Source organism: Lepidothrix coronata, unplaced genomic scaffold, assembly GCF_001604755.1.
Source record: "Lepidothrix coronata isolate B3197 unplaced genomic scaffold, Lepidothrix_coronata-1.0 Scaffold11, whole genome shotgun sequence".
Lineage (NCBI taxonomy): Eukaryota > Metazoa > Chordata > Aves > Passeriformes > Pipridae > Lepidothrix > Lepidothrix coronata.
The window spans coordinates 6,889,456-6,904,605 of NW_016690191.1; the positions used below are offsets into that span (position 1 = coordinate 6,889,456).

Consider the following 15,150-nt stretch of genomic DNA (forward strand, 5'->3'; position numbering starts at 1 on the left):
GCTAATGTCAGAAAATGTTGAGCTCTAAAATAGTATCTTTGACAGTCTTTCCTCCATGTAGTCCGGATGATGAAGAGGGCACCAAAAAGCCTGTCATGTTGTTTCAGTTCCTTCTTAAACACAGCTGAGCTAAAAGTGAATGCATGCATTCATCTTCCACCAACAGGTATCTTCCTTCAATGTGCATTTAAATAATAGATTCTCTTTTTATTTATCAATTGATTAGCTTTGCTAGGTAGAAGAAGTTGGGTAACTGCTGTGCCCACAAGGCATGTGACACCTCTGACCATCACAGGCTGTCTCCTGCAGACTGTACCAGGCAGTAAGTGCTTGGTGACACATTGCCCAGTGTGCCAGAGCTCCACACATCCACACCCCCTGAGTTGTGCCACAAGAAAGAGACGGGGAATGGTTTGGAAGTGCTCTTAGATCCTCTGATTTTGATGAGGCTTCAGAGAATGTCCCACAAAGACCTAAAAGATAGGCATCAATCTCTTTTGCAGAAAGGAGTCCAGTTCCACATGTGGCTCTCGTTTCTCCATCCCCAAGGAGTGTCCTTGCAGAAAGACCAAAAGGATTTGAATTCTTGCGAAAGCTCATACTCCTTTGAGAGCTACGTAGCCAGCAGATGCTTTACAGTGAAAGAGAACATCCTTTGAAAACAATCTGTTGCTTATTAATCAACAAGACATCAGTGTTTGGGGTCCTTCAGCAACAAAAGAGAAGGAAAGCACATGTGGGCCTGGCCTCTTGAGTGAAAACATGCAGGTTCCATCCCTGTGCGCTGCTGAGGAGCAGATTTTGTATAGCACTGTTATGTCAGTACTTTGCTCTCAGTTGCAGTGACATTTGGCAGGATTTGATATGCTTATTTTGAGACTGAGTTGCCTTAGACCAGGCAGCAAACCATTCACCTGCTCACTGGTGCTGCCCTATGGATACCTAGATTCATTAGGATCTCTTTTAGCCAGGGAGTTCTCGGGATACTTAATTTCATACACCCACATATGCTCAGAAGTGCCATTTCTGAGGAGGCAGGCTCTTAGATCTTACTTAAAGCTGTGCTGTGTTTCTGGTTTATGTGGGTAGGCACCTGGACTCTCTTATTTCTATTTCAGAGGACTGCAAAATTAGATATGGACAAGAATAAGTCTTGGGCCTCACCTCCTGCCTCACAACCGACACTCTCACTCAGACATCAGGAGAAGGTGTCAGGGCACTGCTCAGCCTGAGGAGTTTGTCCTAATACCAGCTATATCTCAGGAGAACACCCTCACCATCCCTCTCTTCACTTCTCTGCAGCTGTATCTTGAGAAATATGAGGCCAGGGATAAAATGTGAAAGAAGAGATAGAGTACAGAGGGCCATGGTGACCAAAAACGGTTATCAGGATGCTGCAGGGCAAGAAGAGTCCCTGGCCCAACTCCCTGGCATGCATTATGCATTTTACACTCTGTGCCACCATCATCACAGGGAAGAACCACTGAGAGATTGTCCAGTTTTCCAGCTGCAGAGTCTCAGAGATACCATCTGTTCTCCATTTGTTGCAGAAGTTATTGAGGTGGCTGTGTGAGACAGGCAGGATTACCCTCTGAGCTTCAGTGCCTTTGATGAGGCAGCATCTGAAGTTAACACTGAAATTAAGCAGACTTGGTTTTATTGCCCTCGTGTATTATAATGCCCATGAAATCTTTAAAACTTTGTGCCTTCTCCTGGGTCTTCTGTTGTCTCCCTGTAGTGTTTCAGTCATATGCTGACTTTGTCTGACCTGTCTGCCTGAAAAACCAGCAGCTGTCTCCCCTTCCTCACCCCAGCACGCAGTGGGACCTCCCAGGGCTGCAGGATACCTGGGCCAGCACTTCCATGGCTTGGTAGGGATTCTTGGATGAAGGACAACACTTTTGGGAATAATCCTTTTTCCACTGCTTCCTGTCTTACAGATTGATGAACTCCCTGAAGGAGCTGTGAAACCTCCAGCAAATAAATACCCCATCTTCTTTTTTGGGACTCATGAAACGTAAGTGAATGAACATGATCTTTTCCTTTGAAAATGTCTTCTTCCGCTGCAGATAACATCATCTCTACTGATTTTATTGGAACAAATCCTGACAGAAGCCATTGGGAACCTAGAGATAGGTCCTCTGAGCCCAACACATTTGTGTTAAATGGAAGTGAAACCTGAAAGTAGATGGGAATGCTGCTGCCTGTGTGGTGTACCATGGTGTAGGCATAAAAGCCTGTATTGCCTGTAAAGAAATGTAGTGGCATGAATTTATTAAAGGGTCATCTGAGCTCAGAGCCAGGGGCAAAAGTTTTTTACTTGGATGTCCATGATAGCAGAAATCAAGCTGTTGTATTTGGACATGTTTGAGTTCGTGTCCTGTGTGAGAACTCGCTTGGTGGTTTGTGATATGAAAGGAAGCAGACCCTGGAGTCTTACGCAGTCCTCACAGAGCTTTAAAATATGTGCATTCCTGGGAGGTTTGTGCTGGGGATATTGTAGGATGGAGCTCACAGGAGTGATAGAAGAACTGAGCTGGCTGAGCTCATAGGGAACAAAAGGAATCAGAACACAGGAGGTAAGTTAGGTCTTGTAGTAATTGCTACAAAGTACAGAGTTTCAAGATTATAATGTACATGTCTCTACACTATATCTGAGGTAGGTAAAAAAATTATCACAGTTTCCGTTTTGCATGGAATACTTTAATTTTAAAACTTTTCCTTCCCCATCTGCAGGGAACATTTTTTCTAGAATTCCTTTAAAACTGGAAAAAATGAAGTTCTGATATTTTAGTTTGAGAGGCTTGAGGCTGTGTTAAAAATTCATTGTTTATTTTAGAATTTTAATATTTCCAGAACATGATAAGCCCCATATCTCATAGATCACATTTTATTTAAAAAGATCTTTAAAGACCGTTTCTGCTTAATAAAGCTCATAATAACCTCTCTTTACTTAAAATATTTCTTCCTATTGCTGAAATGAAACAAATTGATATTTTGATATATTGTGGTCTACTACTACTGTCACAAAATAATCTGAAAAGAATGCAGTTCAAATAAACTTACGATGCTTTCAAATCAGAAACCAAAATGTAATTATTTTTTGAATGGAAACATCATTCTTGAGAAACATTTTAAGAGAAAAATTCTGACCACTTTTGTTCTGAAGCAGAAAAGCAGTTTGTAGTTGCTACCTTAATAATTTAAAAAGCCTAACTGTTAAAAATGAACTGTAGATTGCAGCTCCTTAGTTTTATAGCAGAGCAGTGGAAACTTATACTCTCCCAGTGGCAATGAATGTATTTCAAACAAAGATGTAGACAGTTTTTCAGTGTTTACTGTACATAAAAGGCAGTGGAAACATTTCCATACATTACTTTTGAGCTAAAATAAGGTAGCTCATGGTAAGTTTCATACAGTTTTTCTTTGTTATTTGTGTTAGAACAGTTTGTATGTATTTTTGACAACAAGGAGACATCTCCTAGTATTAGAAAAAAACATAGATAATTTATTCAGATCCCTTGCTCTGCTGTAGTTTGGAAATCACTGTTTGGCTTTCAGGTAGAAATATATTCTTGGCTTTGTAGTTATAAAATTGAGATATTTCTCAATGAGCCAAATAAGTGTGGATCCCATGCTCGTGTGGAGTTAGAAGAAAGTTCTTTCCTCAGGGACTTGCATCTGATGCCTTTAGCAACCAGTTGGCTCTGCACTGGCAAACTTCTTGGCCAGTGGGATGATTTGAGTGAAACTTTACACATTCATAAATGCTGGGCATAAATCAGGCATTAATCAGAAATAATGTTTACAGCAAGGAGAAATATGACCCTGTGAATAAGATATTAGACTGAGACTGAAGATAGCTGGTTTTTCCTCTGTACTCTGATCTCAGTTTGAGTTTGACCTTGGGCAAATCCCTGTACCTCAGAAGTCCATCTGCAAAAAAGGGCAACTTCCCAACTTTGTGGTGAGGCTACAACAATAAATGTGTTGTATGTGGTGGAGCTCTGCAATCCTGTGGTAATGGAGACCAGAGAGTTAATGTTAATTGCAAAGATCATCAGGAAAGTAGGACAGTGATTATAGTGAAGGACACTGGGACTTGCTCAGCTCCAGTCATTGATGACACAGAATCTTCCATGTGGGAATAAAGGGGTCTTTTTGCCATCACTGTTTTAATTTAACTTGTGATTACCCACCTCAATACCGTGTACAGAATACAGTAGATGCAGATATCCAACAAAAAGAAAGTCATGCTTTCTTCAGTTTTATAGAAGAAGTTAGAATTTTACTGTAACATATGTAGAAAAAGCAGGATAAATCATCACTTTGCTTTTTTTTTTTCCCTTGGTAATTATTTTTCCCTGCATTGTGGTGCCTTTGCCTGAAATTAGTTGGCCCACTGCATAGCTGACTTAGGCAGCAGCAGAGCACAAAATCCCTCCTTTGCTGTGCTGTCTAAAAAACTATTTGGCCACAAGCACCCTGTGTGTCTCATTGTTTCCTTCTATTACTCATCTGTCTATATTCATCCATTGTTTTTTGTCTTATAGGAAATCATAAGATTTTTGGAAAAGAACATTTTTATTGTGTTTTCACAGGATTTAGTATGTGGGGGGCTTATTCCAAAAAAGAAGATCCCAGGCTTACTGGCAGTATAGATAATAATAAATGCCACTGCTTTTTCTGTTTTGGAGTACCAGGGATAAATTTTGGCCCATGGATCCTAGGCACACCTTACATGCTTTAACTGCTCACATGGCATTTTTAGGCCTTTGTGGATTTGTAACACTAAGATTGGAAGTTTGGTCCATTGCTATCGCAGGCAATTACGTCATATAATCCCTTTCATAAACTGTTCAAGTGCCAGTTCCCAGCAGAAGTTAGTATAATAAAGGAGACATGTTTTAGTTGTTTCTAGAGATGATTTTGCTACAGCAAACATCAGGATGGTGAGCCAATCCATTAAATCAGACTCACAGCAGTAGCTCAAAGCCAGTGTGATAAATAAATAAATAAATAAATAAACAAACAAATACATAAAACTGGAAAAGTAATTATGGAATGAGCAGAAGAATGGAGAAAACATTTGCACTGTTAATATTTTTGATTTTTTTGAAGAGGAGGGTTTTCAGTCCTTTTCTGAATGTTACCTTTGTTAAAATGCAGTGCGTTCCTGGGCCCCAAAGACCTTTTCCCATACAAAGAATATAAAGATAAGTTTGGGAAGTCGAACAAGCGAAAAGGATTTAATGAAGGCCTGTGGGAAATAGAAAACAACCCTGGAGTAAAGTTTACTGGATATCAGGTAAATGACTTTCACATCTACTCCTCCTTATCGTTCTTGTTTTCCTCTTTGAAGACTTCTTGTCAGCGTGAACATCGTATGAGTGATGTGGAAGGTCCTGGTTTTGGTGGAGCAAGAAAGTTTTACAGCTTTGGTAATCATGTAATGTAAGGACAACTACGGTCTCACATGCTGTGACAAATGGAACTTTAATCATACTGCAGAGCCCTTTGCTTTCTGTGATATTCTGGGCTGGTGAAGTGGAAAATTCTGCAGCAGATTTAGTTGAATTAAAAACAAAAGGTTTTATTTACTCCAGTATAAACATGAATAATTTCTGACTTCTTCTTTCTGTTGTTTATTTTTGTATCAGGCTTGGTGTATTTTACACAGACCTTAAGGTCACTGCACTTTTGATTTTTACATTGGTAATGTATAACACGTAGGACACAGCTGCCAAAGCTGAGGAGTGAGGAGGTGGAGGGTTAAGCTGCTGTTAGGAGACAGTTGCTGCTGTACAACAGCTCTCCCTGTTGGGTGTCCAGAGCAGAAAGCCAGTGAAGCTGGAGGGGGAGAAGGGTAGTTGGTGGGCTGTATAAAACCAAAGAACTTTTCTCATTAAAAAAATGTGGTACTTTGAAGGCAGAAATCACCTCCAAAAGAAGGCAAACACCTATTACATTATTATCACAAAACCTTACAAGCCAGAGATACAGACCACCTGCAGAAAAGCTGCTGCCCCTCTCAGTTCCTGTTTCATATTTTCAGCCCTACAGATGTTTTGCATACACTTGGGTATTTGAAAAAAAATCTAGTGAATAGTCTGTGGAAGATGGACTGTCAGAGAGTGCTCAGCCTTCTGGTCAGTGTTTGCTTTTTCAAAGCACACAGATCTTGCCCTTTAGGGGATGTAACAAACATCTTCTCTCCTGAGTAAGTCTCTCCTATTGCAGACAAAGTCTAAAAGTTTCCATAGTTTTGCCCAAAGTTAAACATGCCAGGTCTCTCCTCTGAGCAGCTCTTAGTTCTCCAGCAAACACATTTTTGTTATCGGATCTTGTGTTTCCGTGTAAACCCTTCAGAACATGCTATCCCAGAATCTGCATCTGATAACTGTGTTCAAGTGGTGGCTGAGAAAATTGCCTTTGCAGCCCATTTTCTTGATAATTGCAAGAATAACCTGAGCTCTTCCAGACTATACTGATTGAAGTTTAAACTGTCCATTTCCAGTATTTCTATCTTCCATACAGAACAAAAATTAAGTAATAGATTTTAGCGATATTTTTGTTGTTTATGTTATTATTGTAATTGTTATTGTTATTTCAAAGGCAATTCAGCAACAGAGCTCATCAGAAACTGAAGGAGAAGGTGGAAATACAGCAGATGCCAGCAGTGAGGAGGAAGGTGATCGGGTAGAAGAGGATGGAAAAGGAAAAAGAAAGAATGAAAAAGCCGGCTCAAAACGGAAAAAATCCTACACTTCAAAGGTTATCTTCTGAGTTTTCCTATTGTTACCCATGTAACACATATACATATAGTTGTACTACTGTCCACCTCATGGCAATTTGTTCTACTTCAGCCTTTTGATTCCAGTACCATAACAGTGGTGTTCCAATGGGCAAAATGCTCTTGCTTTTGTAGGCAACCTTGGTGAGAGAGCAGTTTAAATACTCTACCCTGTTCTAATGCCCACACTCTGAAGAGGTGAAAGTATGGGAAGGAGTTCAGAAGGGCTGGAAAGAAAGCCCATGCAAAGATGGATTGGTAGGTTTAGACATCTTAGATAGGTCTTTCCCCACAAAGAAAAAAAAAAGCCTTAGGAGTGTGCCCTCTGGGAGTCATGAGTTCAGGTTTAGTTCCTGTCTACGAAAATTCAAGCTTCTTTCTCCCATCTCCAGTGTGAGCACCCCAGCTGCTGAAAGATCTGGTAGGGTCAGATGTGCTAAACTGATCCTCTTGTAGCTGAGTGTAAAATACATCAGTACAGGATACAGAATGGGAAGGAGGGAGCAGGGAGTAAGGTGCTCAATTTGTAGGTAAAAGACCTGCATTGTAGTACCTGCCAGCACAGTTAGTGTCCAAATAACAACGTAGATCAGGAAGCTACAAGTGTGTGTCTGCCTCACAACGGCTCGTGAAGGTATTCACCTGAGTAGTGACACCTTTGGGTTCAGACAGACTTCTTACATGTCACCTGGGTGAAAGGGAGCAACATTATAGTTACTTCCTCTGGTTCTATGTGTGCCTCCAGGTCTGTACTTGACTTAAAAAACTGTGGGAAGTGTGGCTCGTGTTATTCTTTTCTGAAAGTGAAAACTAATTAAAATGAGAAGAATCAAGCAAACAATCTGATCCAGGCTCAATTTGGGGGAGAGCGTGAATTTTTGTGGTTCATCCACTGAACAAAATGTATTAAGTAATTTCACCCCCTTTGTGTGTTTTACATTAGAAATTCAGGTCTGGTCTACCATCTTCTTTCCAGAAGACTCTGGGCAAACAGAGGATTAGGAAAATGGTGGCTTAATGCCACAATTTATCCTTTTGTACTGTAGAATTGCATAACCTAAAGGGAGCAGAAAAGATGTATTGGCTCCACATGGCTTTAATGTTAATATATTAAAGCTGACAGCACTAAAAAAAGTATGGAAAGCAGCTCTGCTAATGTTATTCTCATTTTACATCTCTGTGTTTAATCAAAACTTTTGTCAGGCTGGCACCATCTGTTTCATTAACTAACAAAACCTACAGGTGACCCAACACTAATACCCAGCTCCTATTACTGTGTCTGTCTTTCAGTCAATTGAGCTGCCAACCTGTGCTGAACACACAGAATTTCTCCTTTCACTTTATTGATGGCAGTAACTCCAGCTGCTTCACCTGAAAAATGCTTTTCACCCTGCTTATCTTCCCCAATATTCACCTTGAACAGGGAACTGCATGATCAGACAGCATTTCACATACAGTTCAGAAGTGTCTTTCTATGTCTGAAGGTAAGTTTTTAATTTTAACTTTGTTGTTGATCATTTTAGAAATCCTCCAAGCAGTCACGGAAATCTCCTGGAGATGAAGATGATAAGGACTGCAAAGAGGAAGAAAATAAGAGCAGCTCTGATGCTGGGGACGCAGGCAATGACACAAGAAACACTTCTTCAGATTTGCAGAAAACCAGTGAAGGGGTAATCTTCTGTTAATGTCATTCACTTCCCATGCAGTTTGCTCCCGGGGGGCTTTGGAGCCAGGCTGACCTGTGCATACCATGTACCATCTTCTTGGGTTGCATTTCAGTGCTCAGAATGTGTCCAGAACAGAAACATGGGCCTGGTCCCTGCCCTGGTACAAATTTTTCTCTAGAGATATGACTGAATGAGAAAAGGTACTATAAGCATTATTTTTGTTCCAACACTTGCACTGATGTCAGCTGAGAGGAGCTACTGAAAAACATGATCTGGAATGATGTAAAATTGATGTGAGAGCAGAATCAAACTGTTTGCATAATGCATGTTGGCTCACTAGCAGGGGGAGCCTGCTTACCCTTTCCCAGTTGTTTAAAATTTGTGCAGTCCCACTGTGTTCTTCGGAATTCAGGAGGGTTCATGTGCACATTACAGGCTCTGCACACTGCAAGTTTCAGGGCAGATCCTGCCCCAAGCTCTGACCTTCCAAGGAGAGGATATACGGTCTGTCCAGAGCAGCTTCATACAATCTCCTTGTGTGTTTGTATCAGTTGTGTGTTTTTATCAATATTATTTTGCTGTGACCACAACAACAGAAAGGAAGGCTGCTGAGCAGGGGGATTGGTATGGCGAGTGGTTAATTGTCAGCCACCTTTAACAACCCCTGCTATTTCTGAGCCTTTGAAGCAGCACAAGCCTCCCTGCTCCAGCACTCACAGCTCCAGCTCAGAACCAGTCCTTGTGCAGTTCCCATGCCAAGGCTCTGCCACGTGGCCGAGCAGCCGGGCTGGGCTGTCACAGGAGCTGAGTGACATGAATCCCCAGGTGTGAGAGGAGGCCAGCCAGCACAGGCTCTCATCTGACACTGCTGAGGTGCCTCAGCACCCAGCTGCGTGCTCAGCCTCAGCCCTTTCTCACAAAGCACAGCCTCTGGGGAGTTGCTGTTGTCTCCCACTAAAAGACTCCTCCCAGAGCTTCCTTTCCCCATGTCTCTCTGCAGTGCAGTGTATGTGTTTTGTGGCTCTTTGCTTTATAAAGACTTTGATAGGTGGCTCAGGGGATCAGGAGGATAGTGTTCCCTGAGCCTGTCCCATTCCCTATGAAGAAGCCACTGGCTTGAGCCAGAGAGTGGCACAAGGAGACACTGCCCGGCTGTGCCCTCTCAGCCTCTCACCCACAGACTGTCAGAGGCTGGGGCTGGGGACTGTGGTGAGCAAATAGTGCATGTGTAGCCCACATTCTGTGAACTCTGACACTTCATGTCTCACTCATTTGAGTGAGAAAACTGTTAGTAAAATCTGTCTGAGGTTACAAGAGGTTTGGGAGGGCCTGCTGTGTTTCCCGTATCTGTAGCAGTGACAGCAGTGAACTTCAGGCATGTTCTCCATGCAAGGATAAAATCCTTACTGAGTTAGGTCAGTCACAGACTAAGTGGCTAAAAAGTCACATAGGATGTTGGCTCTGTGGCTGGTGACGTTCATATAGCTCTTCTTTCCATATATGACATGTTTTTAACCATGGGGAGGTTGAGTCCAGCCTGCTAGAACATCGTGGTGCTTCTCAGGGTTTTCAGGATTGCAGGTATTTTGGCCTCTGTGCTGAAATGTCATCAACAGTCTGTGTCCTTCCTGCCAGCACCAACCCGCAGAAATACTCCCAGTCACCATTGTCATACCCATGTGGGGAAGGGCTCTGCTCTGACTTCTGCAACCCCAGCACTCGGCCTTGACCTCACCCTTGAACAATCAGTCTGTAACTAGGGGTTGGATGCTTTTAACATTATGGGAAGGGGGAAGTTTTAGTAGTATGGATTAAAGAGACATGGGGAGATGGTTTTAAGGGCAGCTTGAGATAAAAGCACTAAGTTGCAAAGGATTCACATCCTGATCCATGTATTTTACCTTGGGCATTTCTGCTGCAGAATCAGCATTTCACACGAGAATCTTCAGCATTTCATTGAGCTTTCGTCAGTAGTGCAGTTCTCTTTCAGGACCAGGAGGGGACACTCCATCTCCTCCTGCTCCTCAGAGCCAGACTAGGTGTCTTTTAGGAGGTGTGCTTTTATAGGACACGAGGCACTCAGGGAAAGAGTAATCAGATTTATTTTTCAATTGGTGTTAAACAGACAGTGTTGAACAGTGTGTCTGGATTGGTGGGGTACAGGGCCAGCTGTCCTGCAGCCACAGCCTGAGGGACACCCAGACTAGGGCTCTGCTGCAGGGCATTGAGCTCCTCCAGCCCACCACACTTGCACTTCTCTTCTGTAGAAAGGAAGGTCGAAAGAGACAAACACGTGCCTGCAGAGTTGGCATTTGGTCCTTTTGTTCACACATATGAATTCTGAAGAATGTCTGGTCTGCTAAAAGGCACCATCATAGACAAGATAATGGTCTCTTTAGAACCATTTAGCTTGTTAGAAGAGCACTGGACCAACAGCACACAGTGTGAGGAAGATGGACCTCCTCCCCTGCAGTGATCAGCACAGGAGCTGTGTACCCACCACTCCACTCTTCCCAAATCCAGCCACGCCAGGGACGTGTCTGTGGCCATGAGATGGCGCCAGGAACCTGCTGGAATGGGCACCGGGGTGCAAACCTACTCCCCCCGGGAAGGGGCTGGGGGCTGCCCAACACACTAAGAGCCTGTTCAAAGTAAGTTGTAGAAAGGCACAATGAAGGCAAAAAGACAAGCAAAGCAAGAGTTCGGGGCCCTGAAGTGCTGCCCCTGGGCTGTGACTGCCTTTGGCTCCCAGCCCTCAGACTATGCAAGAATTGCTGCAAGGAGACAAGCAGCTTTTCTCTTAATAATACTATTAATAATGAGGTAGTAATTATCTTTTTTTGTGCCTGGACTGCAGGCTGAAGACACATCTCTCCTCAGATCAGACAGAATCTTGCCTTTTAATCACACTCTTACCCTCAGCATTATAGGGATCTTCTTGAAGGGCTAACGGCTGAAGTCAAATGATTGCAGAAGCATCTTCACCTATATTTTTTAATGAAATTTCTGACCTCCAGGTGGTAGAGGTGAGCTTGAAAATGTGAAGTGATGGCTTCCTAAAGACTCAAACCCAGAGCAAATAAAAGTACTTTCAAAGCTATTATATTTTTTCAGCCAATTTCATACTGTTCAAGGGCTCGACTTGTGGGGTTTTTTCTCCCTTGGGTTGACAAAGGTGCTTTCTTATCTCCATCCTTTAGTTTCCCAACTATTCTTTAGTGCTACAGGTACCCTCTAAAAAGAGACATTACTTTCCTTGGTCCTTTCACTACCTGTTTCTCAAGCTCATTCCCTTGAGCTCTTTCCCTCACTGCTGCTCTTTGGCTTACTCCTTCCTGAGAAAGATGCAGAGCCTGAACCATGGGGCTAATCATCAAATATTAATTAACTGATAGTATATTAGCTAAGACAGCCCATCTCAGAGTTTGCTCAAGTCTTGAGTCACAGAATCTCCCCATAGCCATCCTCTGTTGTTAAATATAAATTGGTTTGGCTTTTTCAGGATACCACATAAACAGAATTTTCTGGTGGAAAGCTGTTCATGGCTCTGTGTTGTTTACTTTCTGTGGCATAAAATTGCTCATAAATGAGTGAATTCATGGCAGAAGACTTACATTCCACATTTAAATCTCTGGTGACTTTTGTCTTTGGTTTTTGGCTGGCATAGCTCTGAATCTTTCTAAATGAACACCTAAGTTCCTTTTTACTTTTACTCTCTGGATGCCCACACACTGATGTTTGAAAGCTGGCTGTGGTTCTGGCCTTATTAGAGAGTGTTTGAACGTTGGAGTCAGCACACAGGGCATGTGGCACGTTTTCCTTGTGGTATTCACTATTTTAGTTACAGTCTGGACAGCGTGTTGGTAAAGGAGGTGTTCTCATGGCGTACAGATGCATGTGGTTGCCTGTCAGGAGGTGAATGCTTTTACTCAGTCTTTGAGAAATAATAGATTTGTTCGAAATTAAATACGTTTTTTTGCTCCTGGTACGGCCTGAATATTAAAGTGGGGTAAAGGACTGTGATCCTTTTACTCACACTGACAATCATTACTGAGTCAGTGGATCTATTTGTGGAGGTGACTGCCAGCATGAATAAGGGGATCAAAATCTGGTCCAAAATTACTGCCATCTGATACTATTGCAATTGGGAGAACATATTTAAAACAGCCTGTGTCCAGGCTTTTTTGTTGTGATGTTCTTGTGGGGCAGCAACAATCCCAGTTACTGCTGTGAAGGACAAGTGTAATGGTCAAACAGGCCAGAGAAGCACAGGTTCACTGTGTCCTTCTGATGTGGTTTTGAGATGTTTGGTTCCTTCACTCTTCTCCTTACTTGTCAAAAATAACATTAATCAGGCTGCATAACAGGTTGGGGGGTTTATCAGCATTAAAAGCATAGGATTTAGGGCTCCATTCAATGTAAAAGCATTTCTGTGGGCATTTTTTTAAGAAATGGAAACAGAGTATGTATTTCTGTCTTTTTTTTTTTTTCTGCAATATGAGGCCATTTAAAATCTACCCCTCCAAAAAAGATAACATTTGTAAAAATGTCCGACTATAGCACGGTAAAATTTCTGTGTAAAAATCAAATAGTGGCATAGTCTCTTGTGTAAAGAGTTATGTCGACTGCTGCCTTCCAGTAGGTCAGAATAACAACACTGCTGGGTAAGGCCGTGGGACATAACTCAGGAGAAACATAAATGTCTGAATGCAAGTTGAGATTAAAGCAGCCAGTATAGATGAAATATTTGCAGCTCTGTGTACACTGAATTTTGTAACCATTTTAACCTCAAAACAACATAGAATAATGACAATTGTACAGAGCAAGTAAATAATTATCCTTCTGCCCATCCAATGAGAGTGTTTTAAAGTACAGGATGGCTGAATTAGTTGCCAGTCACTGTTGAGGAAGGAATTTTCAGTGCCAGAAAAAAAACACAGCAGTTTGTGGATTTTCTTTTATTCCCTGCACTGTGTTCTCTGTCCTACCATTTTATTGATGACAGAAATTTCTCACTCCACTCAGTCCTCCCCTGTGCTGTTTCCTTTGTGTGCAGTAGCACTGGTCAGCGCGGCACAGGTTGTACCATAGCTCAGAGTTAAGCTGAGAGACTTGTTCAAACAAAGATGATGAGAGCTGATCTGTTTCTGAAGAGAAGTGAAACCATGGAGACCATGGAAACTGCTCAGCTCTGCCGCATCCTCGCTCAGCGGCTGCAGCAGAGCCCGGCAGTGCTGCAGGGGAGGGGAAGGAGCGAGGGCCTGAGCGCTGCCCCGGGGGCTCTGCATCTGGGGACGGGAGACCTGCTGACTTCTGGGGCACCTGCCAGTGTGCCTGGGACACAAAATGTGTGTTGTGCTGGAAGATGGCACTGGAAACTGTGAAAGCTTTTGTAGAAGGTGATTTGCATACCTGGCTCTTTGTTGTCCCTCCTGTGCCCCAACAGCCACATCTGTGAGACAGTGCGGAGGGGAAGTATTCATATTCCCAGCACCCCGTGTTAGAGTGATGCCTACCCAAACTTCTGGCCTTAGCCGAGAGGGGAATTGTTGTTAATAAGTGCAAAGGTTTCATACTCCGAAAGGATGGCATTCTATTCTGGATCTGAGAGTGATACTGTAGGGATGGACTGTTATACCACCCATCCTGCCTGTCAGTGCTGGGCAGCAGCTGTCATTGAGAACTTTAGCAGAAGGCAGGGTTTAATTGACAACTCATGTGTAGCTGTTTTAATGGGTGTCCACATCTGAAGGCAAAGAAGCTGCAATGAACCCCTCCAAGCCACATCTCCAAAGCACCTGTAAGTATGATCTCACTGACTATGAAACAGGAGAGAGGTTAGTGGAGTGCAGTGCACTGGATGAGCAGCACGTGATTACACCTTTTGGGGGAGGCAGGTCTCAGGCAGTTCCTGTAAATCATCACTCCATGCCTGAGCATTTTATAATAACCCCTGATCATGTGTCATTAGTCAGGATGTACCAGGACCTCCCACACAGAAAGGGCAAATTTCCACTACTTACTGTTCACAAACAACTTATGGGAGGGAAGGACTGGACTGAGCAAGCACAGCCCTGAGCTCAGAGGTACAGCAACCAGATCAGGATCCCAGAGTGCCAACATGGCACTTGAATGTTCTCATCCTCTTAGACAAGAGAAGCAAGATAGACAAGTCTGCTGTCACCATGGCATCACACACAGCAGGTATGATGGACTAGAGCAGCAGAGAGCTTAGGCAGCAAACAGCTAGTGGAGGGGTGTTAAAATGCCTTATTTTCATATCCTCCTCAGGATCCTGTGCAAAATGAAAATTCCATCATCCCCAGTGGATTTAACCTGTACCCCCACACACACACTTATTTCTTGATGCTGATTTTTTTCCTTGGTTGATCACACCAAATACAGTACCAATCCCTTCAGGCTGCTCATGTGTGGTGTTTCTTTCCATGCATCAGGGTGTGGGTGGACAAGCATTCATGCTCTGAATTCTTTACAAAGGAGAAGGGATGCTTTGGCCAGGGCTGGGTAGTCATGGCACACTGCATGGTGTCATGTTGCTGGGCTAAAGTAGTGTATCCCAGTGCCAGCAGGTGAGCTTTGCCCTCTCTGTTTAATATGAGGAAGCCAAGACTTGTAGACACTTGCCATGATCACATGAGGACATTCTGATCCTGATCCCATTAATGTCAG

At 43.0% G+C, this 15,150-nt stretch overlaps 1 protein-coding gene across 1 annotated transcript in view; it reads left to right on the forward strand.

Moving 5' to 3' along the window:
* LOC108492561 (hepatoma-derived growth factor-related protein 3) overlaps positions 1 to 15,150 on the forward strand; it is a 37,474-nt gene that overhangs the window by 20,341 nt on the left and 1,983 nt on the right. The window contains exons 2-5 of the mRNA XM_017805015.1: positions 1,941 to 2,017; positions 5,170 to 5,308; positions 6,616 to 6,774; positions 8,317 to 8,463. Coding sequence (XP_017660504.1) covers positions 1,941 to 2,017; positions 5,170 to 5,308; positions 6,616 to 6,774; positions 8,317 to 8,463 — 522 coding nt within the window. The remainder of the gene's footprint in view (positions 1 to 1,940; positions 2,018 to 5,169; positions 5,309 to 6,615; positions 6,775 to 8,316; positions 8,464 to 15,150) is intronic.